The 22,486-nt window shown below is 34.1% G+C and overlaps 1 protein-coding gene across 2 annotated transcripts in view; it reads left to right on the top strand.

Annotated features, from left to right (window-relative positions):
- MTBP (MDM2 binding protein) overlaps positions 1-22,486 on the top strand; it is a 59,164-nt gene that overhangs the window by 15,696 nt on the left and 20,982 nt on the right. The window contains exons 10-13 of one of the 2 annotated variants that reach the window (XM_039853700.1): positions 9,299-9,472; positions 10,601-10,708; positions 16,780-16,941; positions 18,995-19,112. In XM_039853700.1, coding sequence (XP_039709634.1) covers positions 9,299-9,472; positions 10,601-10,708; positions 16,780-16,941; positions 18,995-19,112 — 562 coding nt within the window. The remainder of the gene's footprint in view (positions 1-9,298; positions 9,473-10,600; positions 10,709-16,779; positions 16,942-18,994; positions 19,113-22,486) is intronic. The other variant, XM_039853701.1, reaches the window with a different exon arrangement.

Genomic DNA, 22,486 nt, shown 5'->3' with positions numbered 1-22,486 from the left:
AACTTCTGAATAGTAATGAGACATATGTCACATAATAATCTTCTAAGCCAGATTGTTGATTGCTAATTAGGCTATATCATAAAGGGCTGATTAAGCGGACACTTTACAGTTTTGTTTTTTTTTTTATATTAGAAGTAGAAACAAAATCAAATTGGGCAGTTGATAATAAAGTCTGTTCTACTCATAACTGTTTCTGTAGGAGAAATTCTTAATATATCCCATTGATGAGATTCCTTTTATAAAAGGAGTAGCCACGTTTTAGCTATTATAAAAATTTTAAAAGCTTTTACATAAGAAAACTTCATATGCCACTCATAGTGCCACTACCAATAGCCAGCCTTTCTCACTATCTAAAGCAGGTATCAACTAGCAGATCAGCCTCCGAAATCAAAACTGTTTTCATATAACCTCCTGAATTATGCCCAGCTGCTCTCTACTATTGCCCTACATGTTCCCTATGTTCCAAATTAAACTTTATACTATTTCCTTAAACTACTCCCTGATTTTATTCCTTTATGATCTTATCATCCATTCTATCAATTATACCTTTCCTTCATTTTTTTGAAGATTGAGTAGATACTGTATATCTGGCATATTACTATAATCTGGGGATTAATGATGAGCAATTCCTCTTTTGGAATTTATAGCGTAATATTGAAAATAGATATTGAGAAGTAATTTAAATCTTACTATAACATTGTATTTAGTAGCAACCAACTAGAAACAATCCCCAAGGGATATTAGATGGAAAAAACAAGGTGTCCAAAGGTTGTTATGCTAAAATCTATGGTAAAAACTAGGAGTGTGTGCATGTAAGCATTTATGCATATTTGTTTGTATATGCATTAAATATTCAGTTTTTCAGCAGATATTTTTATTGAACACCTATGATATACTTGGCCCTGTTTCATATGTTGGACCAGCAGTACGTAGAATAAAAGTCCTTGCTCTCATGGGGTTTACATGATAGCGGAGAAAATAGCTTTAGTTCTTCCCCCAGATAGTCCTGTGATTAGGTCTCTCAGTTGCGGGGGTGGCTTTACTTAGAAGTCATTTTCTCATTCAGGACCTAATTTGAGATACCTTCTAAAATTAAGCTGTTCTTCTGACATTATATCATCTTCCCAGCTTTATTTTTTTCTTCTTAGTACTTATTGCTAATATAATAAGTGTGTCTGTTTCTTTCACTGGAAGTGAGAAGAAACAAGATGAAATTTTTTACTTTAATTCATTGTTTTATTTTCAGTGCCTAGAATAGTGTCTGATACTAGATATTCAAAAATATTTTTTAAATAATAGATGAAATATATTTATTCAGATAGTAATAACTGCTTTCTGGAAAAGTAAAGAAAGAATTTTAATGGACTTCATCGATGCAATGTGAACTGAAATTTGTGCCCTAGTTTTTATCAGTTCGTTAGGTCTAATATAGCATCCCTTGATGGAATAAAATACATAAATATATATTAGCTTAAATCACATGTTATTGCTTTATTTATATATCAGAAATGATTAAATATCAGCAATTTCATATGGTTTGACCTAAAATAGAAAAACAATGCCCTATTCAAGTGTGCTTAAATTAAGAGTAGTAAAAGAATGATTTTTTTCAAAGTGATTTTTGGCGAAAGACCCAGAAACTGTTATGATACTGGGAAAAATGCAAAAGAACTGTATGAACCAATGCAATGGACTAAACCCTATTACATTTCCGAAGAAAGACTTCTATATTTAAAACTTGTATTGTAAAGCCAATTGTATAATTAAAAATGCCTGGCTCACCATATGTTCACAGAGAAGTTTTATGAAATTGGCAAAAAATTGGATGTTGATCATTGCCTAACTTTATATTACAAATGAAAAGGTAAGATATGGAGAAATCAAGAAATGTCTCTAATGTCACAGGGTGAAATCAGAATTCTCACCCAAGTCTGAAGGCATTTATAGGCCATCTATGACAGTTTTACTTTTCTGAGTTTATTGTTGTCTCATTTGAAAAAAAAAAAATGGAATTCTTTTGAAAGGAAACATTTTAAAGGTACTCTTGGAAAAAAAATGTCTTATTTTGTTGACAGACAAGTCTTCTAATAAAAATATTTTAAAAAGGACTAGACTAATAAGAACTGATGAAATGTCTTGAATTGATGAAGCATATACCTCATCTCAAATCAGTATGATAAAAGTGTTTCAGAATAGTGAGCTGAAACTAATAAGGTTAAAATGACACAGTGTGACTGATCTATCAATAATTTCTATATTAAGAAAAGGTAAAGGACTCTGATAAAGATTTTGAAAGAGATTTCAGTGACAGTATAGTATTCTCTCAGTCAGCAAACATTTATTGCGTGCCTGCTGTATTCAGGCTATTAGTCTAGGTATCAGGGATGTAGCAGTCACCACTATTAAACAACTTCACTGTACTAACTTTTACTGAGCACAGCATTCAACAACATAATCATTTTTTTCAAAGATGTATAGAACATTCTTCAGGAGAGACAATGTATATGTTAGGCCATTACATGAGGCTCAGTAAATTTAAAAGGATAGAAATAATGCACAATATGTTCTCCAGCTACAGTGGAATTAAATTATAAATGAACAACAAAAATCTGAGAAATGCTTTAAATATTTGGAAATTAAATAGCACACTGCTAAATAACCCACAGGTCAAAGAAGAAATCAACAGGGAAATAATAAAATAGTTATAACTGGATGAAAATAAAAACAAAACATAAATTTATGGGAAGCAGCTAAAGCAGTACTAAGAGGATTTAAATGCTTATCTTAGAGTGGAAGAAAGATCTAAAATCCATAATCTAAACAACCTCAAGAAACTAGAAGACTAAATCCAAGTAAGTAGAAGGAAGGAAATTAGACCAGAAGTCAATGAATAAAATATTGAGGACTATAACTAACGAAAGAACAGCAAGGCATGTGCACTGAAAATGACAAAACATCACTGAGAATTAAAGGAGGTGTAAGTAAGTGGAGAGGGATGCCATGTTCGTAAATTGGAAAACTCAGTGTTATTGATATCCATTTGTAAAAAAGTATGTGTGTGCGTGTGTATAACTGTCATATAGAAATTAACTTAAAATGGATCATATATCTAAATGTAAGCACTAAAACTGTAAAACCTCTGTAAAAAACATACACCAAAAGAATGATCTATAAAAAAAGAAATCTATAAAGTCACCACAATTAAAATTGTCTACTTTTTGAAAAATACCGTTAAAAAATTTTAAAGGCTACTAAGAAAAACTACTAATTATATAGCTAACAGCTATGTGTGTTTGTGTGTATAAAATTCTTACAACTCAATAGTAAGGAGACAACTCAATTAATAAGTGGGTAATACATTGAAAGACACTTCACTAAAGATACACGAATAGCTAATAAAGCACATGAAAGATGCTCACATCATTAGTCTTTAGGGAAATGCAAATTAAAACCACAATGCGGTTCTATAAAAACTCACTAGAATGGCTGTTATTGAGAACAGTGACTATCAAATGTTCATGAGGATATGGAGAAACTGCAAACCTCACACATTATTGGCGGGGATGTAAAATGGTACAGTTACTATGGAAAACAGTTTGGCAGTTACACTTAACTACACAGCCCAATACTTCCACTCCTAGGTATTTATCCAGAAGAATGAGAACATATGTTAATACAAACGCTTGCAAGCAACTAATTATAAAATCAGTATTTGTAATAGCTAAGAATTAGAAACTGCAAATATTCATCAACTGGTGACTAGATAAGCAGTTTGTTTTGTCTATACAGTGGAATAGTCCTCAATAATAAAAAGGCATGGAAAGTTCTGGATATAACTAAATATGCTAAGTTTATAAAGTCAAGCTTAAAAGACTATTTTTACATGATTTCATTTATGTGAAATTTTTATAAAAGGCAGAGGGAGACAGCAAATCAGTGTTGCCTGAGGCCATGAGTAGGAGGGGAGATTGACTGCAAAGAAATAATGAAAGTTTTCCAAAACTGGATTAAAGTGATGGATGCACAGTTGTATAATTTCCTTAAATGAATCAAATTTAGACTTTTATGTATATGTACATACGTACATATATATGTAAATTATACCTCATTAAAACTTTTTTTTTTTGTTAAGAATCACCTGAAGACCTGACCTAAATGCAGGGTTTTGCTTCCCCCTCCTAGGTCAATGATTCTTAAAACCAAATCGTATTAGAACCACCATGACAGTTATCAGAAAAGAAAATCTAGTGGACCCTACCTGAGAGCAATTAAATCTGGGGAAACCAAGGCCTTTGAAGTGCTAACAGAGCCCAGGTGTTTCAGATGAGCATCCGGGACCCCTAACCTATGTCCTAGATGTGTTCTTTTCAGCTCTATGCTAGTGGGCCGCTGTTACTGAAGAGTCTTTTCAGATGCTTTGAGGCAGAAAAAGGATTAAGCATGAGTGCCTTAAGGCTTTAATTCCTTGGCTAGAAAACGAGGATGACTATAGGAAGAGCTATAAGAATTGAATAACTATGCTAATTGTGAATCTGTTACTCTGTGTATTTACATAAAAATTATTTAATAAGTCTTCAACTAACACCTGCTAAATCTGAAACATTTTTAAATGACTACATAGTCATTATGGTTAGGGGAGTTCTTTAAAATAAATATTTTTCTTTTGAGGAAAACAAGTTTATAATTACAGCCTTCAGTGATTAAAGTGCTCATAAAAGTGATGAGATTTAAATAATGTGAAAAAGATGTCATAGATTGAAGAGAAACATAACTTGAGTTGGCAAAGTGCTAAATTGGTAAATGAATTAAGATCACTGTAACTCTTGGCAGACCTTAGTTTTAAATACAACTGGTAACAACAGTGTTTTTCCTCTCTAATAACCTTTACTTAAATTCCTTTTCTAAAATTGATGTTCATGAATAGAATTAATGTCTCTATTGCAAGCTAATTTATTTTTGTACTTTTTTGGGGGATAGACTTTAACCCACAGTATGCTCCTGTGCATAAACTATTATAATAAACTTACAGTAGATTTTTTTCTCAATGTTTATTTGTATAAATACATATATATACATATATAAATATATATTTTATGTGTATGTATATAGATATATATCCCAAAATGCTAAGAACTTTATTTGTTTGATCAGAACCTTACATTCCTAAGATAATTATAAATTTTAAAAAAGAGCTTTGTTGAGATATAATTCACCAGTTATTTAAAGCATACAATTTCATGGTTTTTAGTCCATTCACAAAGCTGTGCAGCCATCACCACAGTCACTTTTAGGACATTTTAATCTACCCCAAAAGCAGTTTAAGACCCATTCGTAGTTACTCCCCTTTTCCATCACCTGCCTCTCCCAGCCCTTAGGCAACCACCATCTATTTCTGTATCTATTTGTTTGTTCTGGACATTTCATATAAATGTCATCATACAGTGTGTGGTCTTTAATGACTGGCTTCTTTCACGCGGCATAATGTTTGCAAGTTCATCCGTGTTGTAGTACATACCAGTACTTCATTCCTTCTTATTGCCGAATAATCCTCTATCATTTGGATATACCACATCGTATTTATTCACATCAATTGATGGACATTTGAGCTGTTGACAGTTTTGAGCTATTATAAATAATGCTGCTATGAATATTCATGTACTTTTTTGGTGAACATATGTTTAAAATTATTTTGGGTATAACCTAGGAGCAGAATTACTGGGTCATATGATAACAAAGTGTTTAACTTTTTGAGGAGCTGCCAAACTGTTTTCTAAAGTGGCTGCACCATTTTATATTTCCACCAGAAATTTATGAGGGTTCCGGTTTCTCAGTATCCTCATCAACACTTGTTATTATCTGTACTTTTGATATAACTACCCAAGGGACATGAAGTGGTATCGTGGTTTTGATTTACATGATCATATTAGCTAATGAAGTTGAACATCTTTTCACGTACTTATTGGCTACTCTTCTATATCTTTGGTGGAATGTTTATTCAGATCTTTTACCCAGTAGCCTTATCATATGGTTAGCTTTGTTTTAAAAAAATAAATAAATTTTTAGAGGAGCTTTAGGTACATAGCACAATTGAGTGGAAAGTACATTCAAATAGCCCATGTCCCCACACATATGGAACATCTCCCATCACCAACATCCTGCACCAGAGTGGTATGGTAAATTGTTACAATTGATGAACCTCCATTGACACATCATTATCACGAAAGTCCATAGCGGGTTGATTTCTCAGTCTCTGATGGTATACTTTGAAGCATGAAAGTTTTTAATTTTGATGAAATCCAAGTTTTTATTTTTTTCTTTTATTCCTTGTGCTCTGGTGTCACATTTAACAAACCATTGCTTCATCCATGGTGATGAAGATTTATGCTGTGTTTTCTTCAAAAAGTTTTAACATTTTAGCTTTTACATTTATGTCTGTGATCCATTTTGAATTAATTTTTGTATTTATTGTGGGGTAGCAGGGCAGGGGACAACTTCATTCTTTTGCATGTGAATGTCCAGTTGTCCCAAGATCATTTGTTTGTAAGACTGTTCTTCATCGAATTTTCTTGATACCTTTGCTGAAAACTACTTGACTGTAAATGTAATTGTGTATTTCTAGACTGTCAACTCTGTTCTATTATGTCTATCCATCCTTATGCAAGTGCCTCACTGTCTTGATTACTGTAGCTTTGTATTAAGTGTTCAAACTGGGAAGTATGAATTCTCTTTTATTCCTTTGTCCTTATGACATACATTCTTCTCATTTCCCTATCCTCTCAGAATGATAATATAATAATTTCAGATTGATATTTATTGTTTTAGTTATTAAAGCTTATAGAATCAGTATTCACAGTTGAGCCATGTAGCATATCTTATTTTCCTTTCCTGTATAGTATTTTGTTTTACCTAGAATTAATGATTCTTCTCTTCTTTTTCTTCTACTTTTTTTAAAGTATTCAACCCCATAGCCTTCTCCCAGTTGTGAAACTCCTTACAGTACATTCAAGAAATCTCTTCCAGATCTTTATGATTTGTCTAATTCAAATCGATTGGTTTTACTCTCTAGATTTGTTGCATAGTTTTGGGTCAGAAACTATCTTTTCATCATCATGGAAATTTCATTTGTTGGTTCCTTGGATCCTTTATTATTCCTGTTTCTTCATTTACTACCCCATTTGGGTGGGAGTAAAAATCTCTAAAATTCTCTAAAATCTTCCTGTGAAAGGGCTCATAGGAGGAAAATTTTTGAAACCCTCTGTGCCCAAAAATGTTTTTATCCTACCCTCTCACTTTAATTTAGCATTCTAGGCTGGAGAACATTTTTCTAGTGGAATTTTGAAGTCATTGCTCCATTGTCTTCCAACTTTTAGTGATATTGTTTAGAATTTTAGTGCCATTCTTTTACTCTTGATTTTTTATAAGAAACCTAGATTTCCTCTGGAATTTTGTAGAATCTACTTGTTCCTAGTCTTCTAAGTTTTCATGACGATGTTCCTTGTTGGGTCTGTATTTATTCCTGTATTTGGCCCTCGGCATGCCTGGAAACTTGTCTTTTTATTGGGGACAATGTTATAATTATTTTATTGATAACTTCCTTTTCTTCATTTTTTAATGTCTCTTTTCTGTTATTCCTGTTTGGATGTTGTTCCACCTTGTTTGGATCTCACTCTCTGCCTCTCTTTCTTTCCTATTTTCCATTTCTTAGTCTTTTTACTTTACTTTCTGATAGATTTCATGAACTTTATCTTCTAACCTTTCAATTGAAATATATATTTCTGCTTTCTTAATTTTAATTTCCATGAGCTTCTTTTTAATGTTCTTATCATTTCTGTTCTTATTTTATAGATGCAACATCTTTTCTGAGGATTTTAGTGGTCTGATTTGTTGGTTGTGTTTTTGTGGTTTATTTTTACTGCACATTCTTTGTTTCTCTACAGTCTCTTTTTTTTTCTGTTTGTTATTTTGGCATCTGGCTTTCATACTTGAGGCTTTCATATTTGTGGTCCCATAATGTTTGGCTGTCTGTTTCTATTTAAGACCTTACTTTACATTAGATGACTTCACATTAGATGACCCCCAATATTGGGATTCTTTTCTCTATAACTGACTACATTCCTAAAAGAAGGCTTAATTCTTCTATCTGACTCCCAATATTCTGTATACAAGCATTTACTTAATCCACTGATAATCAACTCTGACCCTAAGCTCTGTTTTGTACTTCCCAGACTGGAGATACCTTGCTTTACTTTTTCCAGAGAATTAACAGCTTCTGGGCTAGGGAAAGGATAGTTGTTTGCCTGAATAGAATAAGGAGGAATCAGGAAGTGGAACTGAGCTGCTTCTCAAAGAGACTTTCAACCTGTCTTATTTCTTGTTTGTTTTGCTTCCACTGCCATCTGGGGCCATCCCAGAGTCTCTTGTCAGGGGTTGTAGTATAAATTACTTTGCTTCTGAGCTTTCTCCTCTGTTTTTCTCAGCTTCCTTAGTAGTCGAGAGAGTGAAGTCTGTTACCAATTGTTCATCTGCTTTTCTGCTTTCAAAATTTACCTGCTGTTCTCTCAGATATTAGTCCTTGTAGATTTATGCTATTTTTAAAATCTCTTTATTCTCATTTCTTGGAATTTCAGGAGATGCTGAAAATAAATGCTTATGTCCAATTCACCATCTTCAACAAAAAGGACTCTGCTTCAATTTTTAATCTCAGAGGCTTCGCAGTTTTTCTTCGACCTTCACTATAACCCTCACTTGATTTGTTTTTAAAATATACTAGATGCTGTCTTAGTTGACCTTCACATAACTGGCATGCCAGATTAATGAATACTCTCCATTCTCTCTGTAAAATACATTATGGGTGCCCACTGCAAAGAGCAAAAGTCACTCTTAAGTACATCAGCACGCTTCTGCTCCCACCAGTTGAGTTGTGTGTGCCTGCAAGGGTCAGTTTATTCCACTTTAAAGAATGGAAGCTGGAAATAGTAGTCGATATATTATGGGTGTGATTGTATAAGAAAAACATCACGGAATACTAATGAGCTACATCAAAAGTTAATGAATGAGTACATGTTGTTTTAAAGTAAAATGTTTATGCTTGATGTTGACTTGTTATGATTCTCTGTTTTAACATCTTTCTCAGTTAATGAATAGCTGCTAGCTCCAAATATATTGGGTGACAGCTTGTTTTAAAATAACATAGACATGTCATTATATCCTGTGGGTCAAATGTATGATTCTGCCATATTGCATGCTGAATTTTTACATGCTGAATTTTTACTTAGCAAGACAATTGTTTTTTGTCTAGTTCCAGATGTTGAAGTGAAAGGAGAGTACTCTAGCTATTATCTCTTGTTACAAGGTGATGACAGTAGGAAATGTAAAGCCACACTGATTCACTCCGCCAACCAGATCAATGGCTCATTTGCTCTCAGTTTAATTCATGGAAAGATGAAAGCAAGGACAGAAGACACCATGTTGAGTAAGTGTTAACTTTAGGTGGAAAACATTTTTATATTCGTTTGTATATATAATTAATTTAGGTGGTTTTTAATGAACTTATCTCCAAACTTTGTTTCACTTTTAGTAAATTTACCGTTTTATTTTAGACATATTATAACATATTTGAACAATTTAGAGGACAGAGAATTAATCCCTTTTATATTATACCCAGTACAATTTATTAGGTCAACTCTCAGTTCCAACTAGGAAATTCTTAATATTTTTCACTTTAAACACATTTTATTTTTCTATAATTTATTTCTTATTTTATTTCTCTCAAGCATCTTGTTCTATTTTATTGCTCATCTTTTCTTTTCTCTCCAAGTTCTACATTTTGGTTATTTATTACTTACCGTGTGACAAACCACCCCAAATTTAGCTTTAAAAAGACTATGTCTTGTGGTCCTGGATGTTTCTATTTTGAAGTCTCACATAGGAGTGCAGTCACACACAGAGGGGGCTCTAGTCATTGGAAGACTCAACAGGGCTTAGTATATAAGGTCGCCCTTCACCCACACGTTTGGCACCTGGGTTAGGATGGCTGGGACAGATGAAAGTGAACTTTCTTTTTCATGGCCAGCTTGGGCTTCCTCACAGCATCAGGGTCTCATGGGAGTCTGATTTCTTCTATGGTTGCCAGCTTCCCTTAGAGCAATTGTCCTATGGCCTAGCCTAGAGACCATTCACTGTCACTTTTACCGTACTTTATTGGTTTCCTAGGGCCAGCCTGGGTTCATTGTGGAAGCACTACACGAAAGGTGAAAAGCAGATGTGGTTCACTGGGGGCCATCTTTAGAGACAAGCTACCGTACTCCCATCTGTATTTCACATAGGAGTTTCAGTAGCTGAGCCTGTAGAAGAAAATGTGGTAGAGAGAATTCTGTTCTGCTATCCAAATCCTTCAATTTAAGAAGCAGGTCAGAGTTTAAAATGTACAGCGATTTAGTATGCTTGTTTTCTGTAGCATAATTATTATTTATTATGAAATATGCAAGATCAAGAGAGACGAGTAGTTGACTTTATTTTAATTATGTAATAACACATTTCTGGGGAACTGAATATTAATTGTTGTCATAGAACATTATACTGATTTTTTTCTGTTTCTCAGGCTTTCCTTTTGACTTCTTGTCACTTCCACATTTTTCTGGGGAGCAACTTATACAGAGAGAGAAGCAGTTAGTTAATGTTCAAGCTTCGGCTTTGAAAGAATGTCTGAGTAAGTAATACTCTGTACATTTCATTGTCCTGTAAGGATGTCGACTTGTTCAGACATAATGCATTGTTATTGTTATCTCCACACTTTTTCTTATATACTTTGTCTTTTAGGTATGACACTCATTTGTAGAACTATTTTTATTCTTGTAGAGGTAATGTAGAGTAAGACTAAACTTTTTTCCCACCACATTCATAAATTTTTCTATAAATAAATTTTTTTATTCATTCATATATCAGTTAACTTTTATAAAAATATTTCTCCAAGGAAATTTTGTATCTGACCATTATCAACTGTATGCTAGAAAAGATACCTAAATCTTATTCTGGTTAATATCTATCTCTTTATAAAATTTCTCTTTATATATATTTTAGTTGTCATAGGAGGATGGAGACTGCAAATAGAAGAAAATGCAAGTTCAGAGAAATTAATGTTAACATGAGCATTAATTCTTCAGTTTTGATCATGACTGCTAATAATAACTAACCACATTTCCAATACTGGGTAAAGTTGGCATTATGGATTTTTCCTTATTCAAGAAATTAACACCTTTTCAAGGGTCATGGTTTAAGTTTCTTTTTTTTCTGTATTACTATGTTATGAGTCTTAACATTTTTTTTTTATAAATAATCACCCATTAGTATCTAACATGAACTTATTTTAAGCAAATTGAGACAGAATTTCTAAGAAATTAAATCAAATTGTGAGGGTTCATTAGTTTTAGAGAAAAAATATTAGAATTAAGCAGCTACATTATTAAAAAACTCTCATTCTTTAAAAACATTTAAAAATATCTTGAATTTAGTAGCCTATTTTATTCAGTGGAAAATAAGACTTGCCTACTTTTTCAGTTGTACAAAGTCAGGGTAATTGTGTAGTTTTGAACTCCAACAATTGTATTTTTTGTTTCTTTTTTTAACTATGAAAATGATAGTAGCTCAAGGAAAATATAATTAGGAAGACAAATCAGTTTCAGTAAAAAATAGTACATGTTAAATCCAACAAAGAAAGAAATACTACAATACTACTATTTTTGTGGATAAAATACTTTAATTTCAAACATCGACCAGCAATGTTATTCACTCACTTCTTGACTTTGTTCTGTCCGTGCTAAACCCTTCTGCAGGCCCTGATTTCTTGCCATAAACCTCCTGCAGCTTTTTATAACTCAGTACCTTCAGCATCTCCCCTCTCTTTTATCTTCGCCTCTCTTTCTTACCCTTCCAACCAGAAAGACTATCAGAGTGGAAGAAGAGGCAGCTCTCTGAAGCTGATGCATCTCTCATTTGGGTAAGAAGAGTTAACCCTTGTAGGGCCATCCCTCTTGGTTAGGAAGGGGCATCCTAAACAGCTAAAACGACATAGCTGCCTGCAGGTATGTCCAGAAGCTCTGCTGGAGGTAGGGAGAAAGGAAGTACTAAATGGATGCTGAAAACATAGAAGCACCAGTATCTGAACTGTCACACAGGCAGCAGCTGTAAGGATGCCACAGCGCTGGGCAAAGGAAAGGGCACGTAGGAGGCCTGAAGTTGATGGAAGCCTTGGGGCTAGTAGCTGCTAGAGATACCAGCTCTGGGCATATCCAGGAAGTGGCCAGTTTGCAATCTGAAGCTTTAAATCTTGATTAAGATTAAGGACTCAGTTAACCCATTGATGATAGAAGTACCCAGAGAGTTAATAGCGGATTAAAAATTTGGGGACAAATATGTATCCGTTCAGAATTCCTATATCTCAAAAGACAGAGTTAAATGACTGTAAAATAAAGTTTTCAATGTAAGAATACCTGATTCACAGAGAAGTGAAATATGAATATAAAAGTACTTAAACTGATATTTTTAATTGTTATTTGTGATAAAAAATAATGTAATGGAAACAACTTTCTTTGGGAAAAAAATCAGCAATTCTATATCAGTATGAAGATTGTATATTCTTTGCTGAAAAACAAAGTTGTTCCACAAGAATTTTCAAAATTATCAAGACATGGAGGAAGCTTATCTTCATCTCCCCCTACCCTTTCTCTGAGTAGTACTGAAGCAAAAAGAGCTACTGGAAAAGTTTGCACAAAAATGTGCAAACTTGATTCACATTATTGAGGCCCTTTGTTCTTTAAAATAACACAAAAATCAATTAAAACTTCTGTCAGGGTTTAAATTTTTAGAATCATGTATTTTCACTAATTTTATTTATTTTTAAAAATGGTATCTAATACTCTTGTTTAGAATGACATTTGAATTTTATAGCTTATATTTTCCCTTTTTGTAATTTATAACTTTTTGTTTTTGGAAATCTTATTTCACTGACTTTTAAAGAAAAAGTTTAAGAATGCTGAACAATTTTTAAATAAAAGACTGTTCAGTATGATGCAGAACAGATACCGAAACATCAATGCTGTCGTTTTGCTCCAGTATTGCGGTCACTGCTCCGAGCTCTCCACATCTTTTTAACATTTATAGCACCCGGTGCAAACCTGATTCATGCTTAATCTGCTGATTCTTTAGATATTCTACTTTTAAATATTTTTCTTTAATAAATCCTCGGTTTTTACTAGCTTTTTTAGGAATGATAGTTTTTAGCTAATCTGTTTTTAGACTTTAGTTCACTATATTTCTTCAACTCTTTATCTGACTCTGTGTGCAAACTCATTTGTGTAGAGACTATTTTTTGCCTAGGTAAATTATCCTGCTCATAACCCTGTTAAACTTCATCTGTTTTCTCTCTATTGCTCAGTCACCAAGGTCAACAGGAAGTCTTACTCTGCTCTCCAGATTGCCCAATATTGTAATATAATTGACAGTTTAAATAAGCAGAGGTCAGGTTCATGATTTAGGTATATTTTTATAATTAATACAAATATAGGGCTAATTTCTGAAGCATATTACTTACTATACATCTTTCAGATGAAAGCAAATCATGGATAACTTTTTGTTTTAGAATGGTTCCCAGCAGATTGTGCAGAAAACAAAAAGCTTTGTTGCAATGAATGAAAATAATTGAAACTATTTATTTTCTCACTAAGAAGATGTAATAAAAGCAGCATATATTACAACTCTGACTTTACCATTACTAATGTTCTTGCCCTGCAGACACCGTGTGTTACTTCTATTGGATCAGAACTGAAACGACCCTACCAATAGCCACACTGGTTGGTGGGATTTTACAGGGGCATTTCTCCTAAAGCTGGTGGTCTAAAGTGGAGCCTTAAGACTGGCTGCTTTCCTCTCGCCTCCTCCCTTGTCATATTTATGCGCCGACCTCACATAGTACAATGTGATGAACTTTAATCCTCTGTGCCTAAGGGCACAGCATGGTACTTTCCAGATAGTACACACTCAATAAATGTTTGTTGAATTGAATTCTCTATGAATATATACTTTACCATTTTATTATAGAAAAAAATGTTATCAGTCCATAAGTGTTTCAAAAATGAAATATTTTTATAAAAGTAATACGTAGTTATAGTTTAAAAATTCAAATGGACCTGGAAAACAGCAGCGCCTGCCCTCTCCTCCCCATCTTTCCGTCTCTTTCCACAGGCAGCCACCATCCGCTCTTCCAGCTAGTTTTTCTGACATTTCCCCTACAGTTTTCTAAATAACACATGTATGCTATTTCTTGACTTACCAGTTTCAGGCATCATCTTAACATGTAACTGTGGAAGATAAAGACTTAGCTTTCCCACATCGTCTTTACTTTCCCTTCCCACCCTTCACAGTGAAGTCATGAATTTTGTGGTTAAATCAATGGTTAGTTTTAACATTACTATGACTATAACAAGTTTACTGCTGAGTCATGAAATATGTAATGATGATCAATGTATCTTTACTTGTTTGATAATTCATATAGAATTTATATAGAATTCCAGGTTTTAAGTCATTTACTCTCAGAATTTTGAAGACATTGCTCCATTGTCTTCTATGCTGCTGTGTTCCTGTTGAGAAATCGAATGCTATTCTTGTCCTTTGCAGTGTCTATATTTTGGTTTGTTTTTATGCCTTTCTGGAACCTTTATCTCCAGAAACTTTTGTCTCTCAAAGTTTTACTGAAAATCACAGTGTATATATATTCTCCTCCTCTTCTCTCTCAGGCTTTGTACTTAATGAACCGTGTCAAGAGAAGATTCATATTCTTAAGTCTGAAAATTTTTCTTATCTCTTTAATAATTTCCTTTCTCCCATTCCTTCCTTCCTTTCCTTCCTTTCCTTCCTTTCCTTCCTTTGTCCTATTAGTCATATATTGGCTTTCCTGGAGAGAATGCCTACTTTTCCTTTCCATTTACATGTTATCTTTTTGTTCTAGTTTCTGAGGGGATATCTTGCATTTTATTTTATGTCTTTTTATGGAATTTTAAATTTAAGCTTGTGTGGGCTTAATTGTTAAAAGTCTTTTCTTGCTCGTTGACTTTTTTTTTTTATCAGAGCATCCTATATGTTTTTCATGGGTATAGTATCTTATTTCTACAAGAATATTAATTATAGCAAACTTTCTTTCAGTCCCTGTAACATTTTTGTGTATTCTGGGCTCCATTTTTCTCTTTGCTTGCTTTAGTCATTCTTTTTCATCCTGGACTTTTTTTAGTTATGGGGGTACAGTAAATAATACCATTTTTTTCCTCTCAAAGTTGGAACCGATTAGAAATAAACTTAACACACACACAGATGGAGATAAATTACAAGTAAAAGCTGTATTGAAGGAACTGACTTTTTAGATTTGTGACTAAGTGGGTTTTTCAATGTGTACACCCAGAATTGACTTTATCCCCAGAATGATTGCCAGAGCTAGGCAACTGCAGATCAACCCTGAGTGGCCCTTACCACCTTGCAGAGAGCATGCATTCTGAGGACTTGCTAGCTCAAATAAAAGTTGGAGAGGAAGAGGCCTGATTAAAGCATGCCTAGTTTCTTCTCCACACTAGCTCAGTGAGTGATGGGAGAAAGAAGGGAGCTGGAAGCATTACTGAATCAGTCCTTACACATGTAAACATAGGACCTTGGAAACGCAGAGTCTCCTCTCCCTTCAACACCTTTCCTTAAGTGGCTGGTGATTTTTTTTGGTCCTGTTTTAAGTTGGAGGTTCTCTATGCCTCACTCTAATACAGTATCGGGCAAGCCGTTTTGTAGAGTGGTGGAGTGACAATTTAACATTTTGGTTCTAAGTTCCTAGGCCTACCATCTCTTCAGTATCAGTATCAACCTCTTTTCTTTTGAGACGTTCAGTTTTTCAAAAGGAGAACCCTTTAATCTCTCAGTGGGGCATTTGGAGCTGCTAGCTTTCTGGCCACAGGGCTAGGAGTCTCACCGTTCTTATTTAATCCCTTAGCTTTAACCCCAGCATCAGTACCACCTTCTAATACATCTGATACAACATAGTCTGAGACTCTTACTGTTCAGTTTCTACCAAAAAATGAGAACAGTCACCTGGCTCTGAAGACTGGAGGATGGGACGGGCGGGGACCTTTAGCTCTCACTGCTCCCTCCCTGAACATCCGTGTATCCGGCCCTCTTTCAGCCCAGGACCTCGCCACCATCTTCCTGTTACCCCATAGTAGTGCCTCTGCAGGCACCCAAGTTGACCCTCTGCTTTGCTGACCTGCTGACCCACTGTGTCGTCTTATGTCTTCCAAAATTTGTTTAAAACTGTCATTCTTTATTTTTTTCTCCTTGTGTTGTCTTTTCTTATTCCTTTACTGTGATTTTAGGTTTTGGAAAGAGAAGAAATAGGCGGAAGTGTCCAAGCTACCACATTTAACCGAAAGTCTTAGGGGTTTAATTTTCACAGAAACGCCAGCATAAGGCTCTGCAGTACATTTCTGAAAACTTGTAAACTTCCCTTTACCATGTATCACCTTCAGTGTTAACAAGCTACTCCGTTTCTGTTTCTTTCATATAACTGGAATTTCTACCATTACCTCCATATACGATCAAAATGAAAGTAGGCCTACACAGGAGCGCTGATTCACTTGATAAATTCATTTGTTTTACTTTTGAAACTATTTCCATAAAATAGTAGTAGATGTGCTTTAGGGAGGATTATAACAACAGCCATGTGGTTCATCCCATTGATTTATTGTCTTACAGAAAGGAGAAACTTGGCAGAGCAGTCTGAAGTAGTTTCTGTTGATGAACTCAAAAGTCTATTAATACTCACAAGGAAACACTTTTTAGATCATTTCGATGCTGTTATTCCTAAAACAAATCTAATAAAGACAGACGAAATTAATCCTTCCAATCTGTTAAATGGTAAGTTTTTATTACTTTAAATATTAGGTTTTTTGCATGTGTGGCATTTATAACAGTTATTATTTATTATTAAAACGAATAAAATATGTCGATCAAATAAAAGTGTATATTGTGAATTTAAATAATGATAGATGATTGTACATACAAGTACAGCAGATCCTCAAGTAATGCCATTTCATTCAGTGTTATGTGTCATAATGTTGATGAGATGCCGAAGGAACTTAACTTTTGTTTATATCAATTGGCTTATGGTAAAATTGGTTTTGTCCTGTTTCTCTTAAAGTTATAGAACATATTGATGTTGTTAAATGAGGACTTACTCTGTGTGGGTGTCTGTGTGTCTGTGTATATATGTATATGTGCTGAGCTGTATTTCTCATTATTTAAACGTTTTCTAATTACTTCTTTCAGAAAGCATTGTTTTTCAGCAGAGGGAGACATTTTTAAGGTTATCCCTCTTACTACTTACTCTTAACTAAGCTGCTAGACTGGGTGGATTTCTAGTAAGCTATGTTTTCATAAGGTGAGAAAAGTGGAACTTATACAGTGAATTTAATATAGTTAAAACAATATATAATAAGATGCTGCACATTTGCCATTCATTATAGCAAGAACAGTCACCAAACTTTACCGAGGGAGCAGGAAATCGTTTCTATATTAACTTGGCATTTCTTTCTATTTTCCTAGCTCCTCTTGTTATGATGATTTTGAATAGAGTGAAGCTTTTCAAGGTCTAGCAAAGCATTTGAAGTTTTGCTCGCATTTTAAATGTACAGGATAATTTTTTTAATTGTGTATAATCATTTTTATTCCATAGATTAATAAGATAATGACCAAAGAATCAAGTTAACAGTAATGTTCGTTGAGTACCTTTTGTCTCTTTGACACCATGAAGGTACACAAAGGAGTAAAAATGTGAGTCTTTAGCTTTCAACAGGCTTATGATCTGTTTGGAAAGTGAACTATAAATATAGCATCTAGTGCCGTACAGATTCTAATGCCATGTTCAAGAGCCCAGGCTCTGGAGCTAGACTGCCAGGGTTCAAATCTCAATTTTGTCACTTGTTTAATGAATGTCTTTGTCAAGTTATTTAACCTCTCCATGCCTCTGTTTCCTCGTGATTAAAATACGGATAATATCACCCACTTACTAGAGTTATTGTGAAGATTAAATGAATTGATAGCATAAAAAACACTTAGAACGTAATAAATGCCAAAAACATTGTTAGCTGTTATTTGTATTATCATTATCATCATTGTTACTTATCAGTACCAAAGTTAAATAGTAGTGCAGAGTAATCTGAAAGATGTTGGAGATATGATTCCTTGTTGGACTACGGTTCCTTGTTGGACTACGGTTCCTTGTTGGAGTACGGCTCCTTGTTGGAGTATGGTTACCTGTTGGAGTATGGTTCCTTGTAAATGGCGGATAGCATCTTGGTTGCAGCATAGGCCCTGGAGCAAGACTGAGAAGTTTGGGCCCCAGCGCTGCATTTTGCTTGCTGTGTGACCTAAACAAGTTTTCTAAATTCTCTGGGCCTCAGTTTTTTATCTTTAAATTGGGAATGACATAGGTTGCTATGAAAATTAAATAATTTATTTGTAAATTACTTAGAAAATCATCCGATGTAAAGTAAGTGCTGCATATTTGTTGGTTAAATAAATACAGATTTGAAGGAAAGGAATCTAACTAGGATAGAGTGGTCACAGAACTCTTAAGTGCTGAGGGACTTGATATAGGTCTTGAGTGATGAACTTTTATTATGAGGAGATAGTAAAATAAATAAATCTTCATGTTGATTTTCTTTTCATTTCCAAAAAGTTCTTCTATGGCAATTCGCACAGGTCAGGCCATAAGAGATAATCTTAATAAATGCCTGAGGTGAGTATTTTACAGTGAATCCAACATGCCTTTATACACACACCGGTGCACACACCACACACACTCACGTACACGTGGATGTATGCATGTATCTACATGTACACATTCATATATAGTAAAATTCGATACGTAAATACTTTTCCGTGCTGATGTGTATTTCTTTCTCTTTAGACGCCAATCCAGTGGAACATATTTCTTCAAGTCTAATGGAAACCAGTCCTCTGGAATGGCCAGAAAGGCATGTTCTTCAAAATTTGGAAATGTTTGAAAAAGCTAAGCAAAAAATGAGGTAATATATTTTAAATGAACTTGTTTTTCTTACTTCTTACATTGTGTTTATGAGATATTAGATTTTTAGAGTTTTATTATAAAATAAATATATGCTTAACTACTATAAGTTGATGGGTAGATGTATAAATGATAGGTAGATTGATAGACAGACAAACAGACGGATGGACGGATGGGTGGTCAGACAGATAGACAAATAGGGCATTACAGAGTAGTGTGTTGAGAAAATACTTTTTCTCCTACCTTCTACTTGTACATCCTGGGGGTACATCCTCACAGTTAACATATTAGTAAGTGGCCTTTCAGATCATCTTTTATAGATTTACATAAGTATACGACTATTTAAGAAAAATTTAAACAATACAGGAGCATATAAACTGAAGTAAAAGTACTCTTCCTTTCAGCTACTTTAAACTATTCCTGCTTTACATTCTTATGTTTATATAGTACCTTTTTAACCAGCTCTAAGAGGCAGAATTTATTTTGTTTAGTTTGTTTTGTTTTTGTTTTTTTGGTTCATTAAATTGTAGACACTCAGTACATAATTGTTGAATGATGACGTAATGGAATAAAAGGAAGAATTTAGCTCTCTTACACTGAGTTCCTCCAAAGTATTGCAAATCATGTTTTGATTTTTAGCCCCTCTGTTGATAACAATTATGACTCGCTATAACATTTTGTTCCTATATATCCACAGATATTTACTGAGTACCAACTACGTGTTGGCTCTCTTCTTAGAGCTTACCTTTCAGTGTTGAGACAGTTGAAAGAAAACAAGTAACCAGACAAGTAAACATGATAATTATAAATAACTATGTGTAATGAATGAAACAAAGGGACCGAGGAAGAATAATTTTACTTGTTGAGGAGAGGGAAGTGTGATAGTTTAGATGAGGATGGATGGTTAGGGACAGGTCTCTCAGGAGGTTACATGTGAGCGGAGACCTAGTAGATAAATGAATGAAGCACATTCAGACACACATGGCCTCATAGGTCATCACAACACAGATTATGAATTTTATTGTTAGTGCATCGGTAAGCTCTTGAAGGATTTTATACTAAAGAGTGATGCAATCTGATTTTGCAAAATTACTTTTGCTCTTTTGCGGCAAATAGATTACAGGAGAAAGATATGAGGAGTAGAGAGATCAGTTAGGTGACATTTCTGTAGACTTAGTGAGAGGAAACTTTGATTTCTAACTAGAGTAATAGTGGAAAACAAATTTGGAATTTATTTTGGTGGTAAGCTAGAAAAAACTTTCTATGATGGATTGGATGTGGAGAGGGAAAGAGAGGCATCCAAGATAATTTATGTTTCTGGCTTGAACAATGGGGTGAGTAGTGTCCTCACAAGATGATTGCTGGCAAGTTGGGGTAAGGACAGCTTTGATCTATAGATTAAGCAAGTGGACATATCAAATGGACTAGAGGAGAAATCTGGAAGTCAATACAGAGTTACCATCAAAAGGAGTTTTTAAATACACACTAGTGGATGAGATCACGTGGTGATACCAGAAAGAGGGCTTAAAACTGTTCCCTGAGGATATCTCATGCTTATAGATCAGAAAGAGGAATTCAATCTAGAAAGAAGACCGAGAGGACAGGTTATCCACAAAAAAATTTCAATTTCTCGTCTACCGATTTTAGAAGATATCTTTTAACTTACCATTGTGAAAGATGAAGAAATTAACACTCCTTTCTCTTTACCTTTAATCCCTCTTCTACCTCTGAACTTCATGTTATTTGCAGTAGACAATTATTTTTGTTCATGAAGTTATTTTTCTTGCACCTCTCTGACTTCCAACTCTAATTTGGATTGACCCTTTCTACCTGCACCATTGTTATCCTGGTATTCCTTTCGATCACATTTCTAGATTAGGTATGTATTTTCTTGGATCTCGTATCTTTTATTTTTCAAATATAATTGACATACAATATATTAGTTTCAGCTGTACAACATAGCGATTAGACATTTATATAACTTATGAAGTTATCACCCTCATAAAGCTAGTACCCATCTGACACCATACATAGTTATTACAGTATTATTGACTGTATTCCCTATGCTATGCTTTATATCCCCATGACTATTTTGTAACTACCAGTTTGTATTTCTTAATCCCTTCCCCTTTTTCTTAATCTCATCACCCTAACTCCCTCCCATCTGGCAACCATCAAAATGTTTTCTGTATCTATGAGTTTGTTTGTTCATTTATTTTGGTTTTTATATATTTCTCATATAATTACAGTTATATGGTATTTGTCTTTCTCTTACTTATTCCATTTAGCATAATACCCTCTAGATTCATCCATGTTGTTGCAGATGACAAGATCTCATTCTTTTTTATGGCCGAGTAAAATTCCATTGTACATATGTACCAATTCTTCTTTATTCATTCATCTATTGATGAATACTTAGGTTGCTTCCGTATCTTGACTATTGCTGCAGAGTATCTTTTCAAATCAGTGTTTTGGGTTTCCTTGGATAAATACCCAGAACTAGAATTATTGGGTCTTTTTTTGTCTCTTGGGATAGCCTTTGTTTTAAGGTCTATTTGGTCTGGTATAAGTATTGCTACGCCAGCTTTTTTTGCTCGTTTCAATTTTCATGATATATCTTTTTCCATCCCTTTACTTTCAGTCTGTGTGTGTCTTTCGATCTGAAGTGAGTCTCTTGTAGGCAGTATATGTATGGGTCTTGTTTTCTTATCTAATCAGCCACCCTATGTCTTTTGATCAGAGCATTGAATCCATTTACATTGTAATTGTTGATAGATATGTTATTGCTATTTTCATATTTTTTAATTTATTTTTTCTTTTTCCTATAGAAGTCGCTTTAACATTTCTTGTACTGGTTTGGTGGTGATGAACTCCTTTAGCTTTTTCTTCTCTGGGGAGCTCTTTATCTTTTCTTTGATTCTAAATGATAGCTTTGCTAGGTAGAGTAATCTTGGTTGTAGATCCTTGCTTTTCATCACTTTGAATATTTTGTGCCAATCCCTCTGACTTGCAAAGTTATTGTTGAGAAATCATTTGACAGTCTTGCGAGAGCTCCCTTGTAGGTAACTGACTGCTTTCTTCTTGCTGCTTTTAAGATTCGTTCTTTGTCTTTAACCTTTGGCATTTTAATTATGATGTGTCTTGGCGTGAGCCTCTTTGAGTTCATCTTGTGACTGCACTTCCTTGACTTGTATGTGTATTCCCTTTACCAGGTTAGGAAAATTTTCTGTCATTATTTCAATGCTCTCTCTCTCTTCCTTCTGGTATACCTGTGATGCGAACGTTGGTATGTTTAATGTTGTTTCAGAGGTCCCTTAAATTATCCTCATTTTTTTAATAATTTTTTCTTATTGCTGTTTTGACTGGGTGCTTTCT

Source organism: Pteropus medius, unplaced genomic scaffold (assembly GCF_902729225.1).
Source record: "Pteropus medius unplaced genomic scaffold, Ma_sr-lr_union100, whole genome shotgun sequence".
Lineage (NCBI taxonomy): Eukaryota > Metazoa > Chordata > Mammalia > Chiroptera > Pteropodidae > Pteropus > Pteropus medius.
The sequence above is the reverse complement of the archived record's forward strand: the minus strand, read 5'-3'. Positions and strand labels throughout refer to the sequence as shown.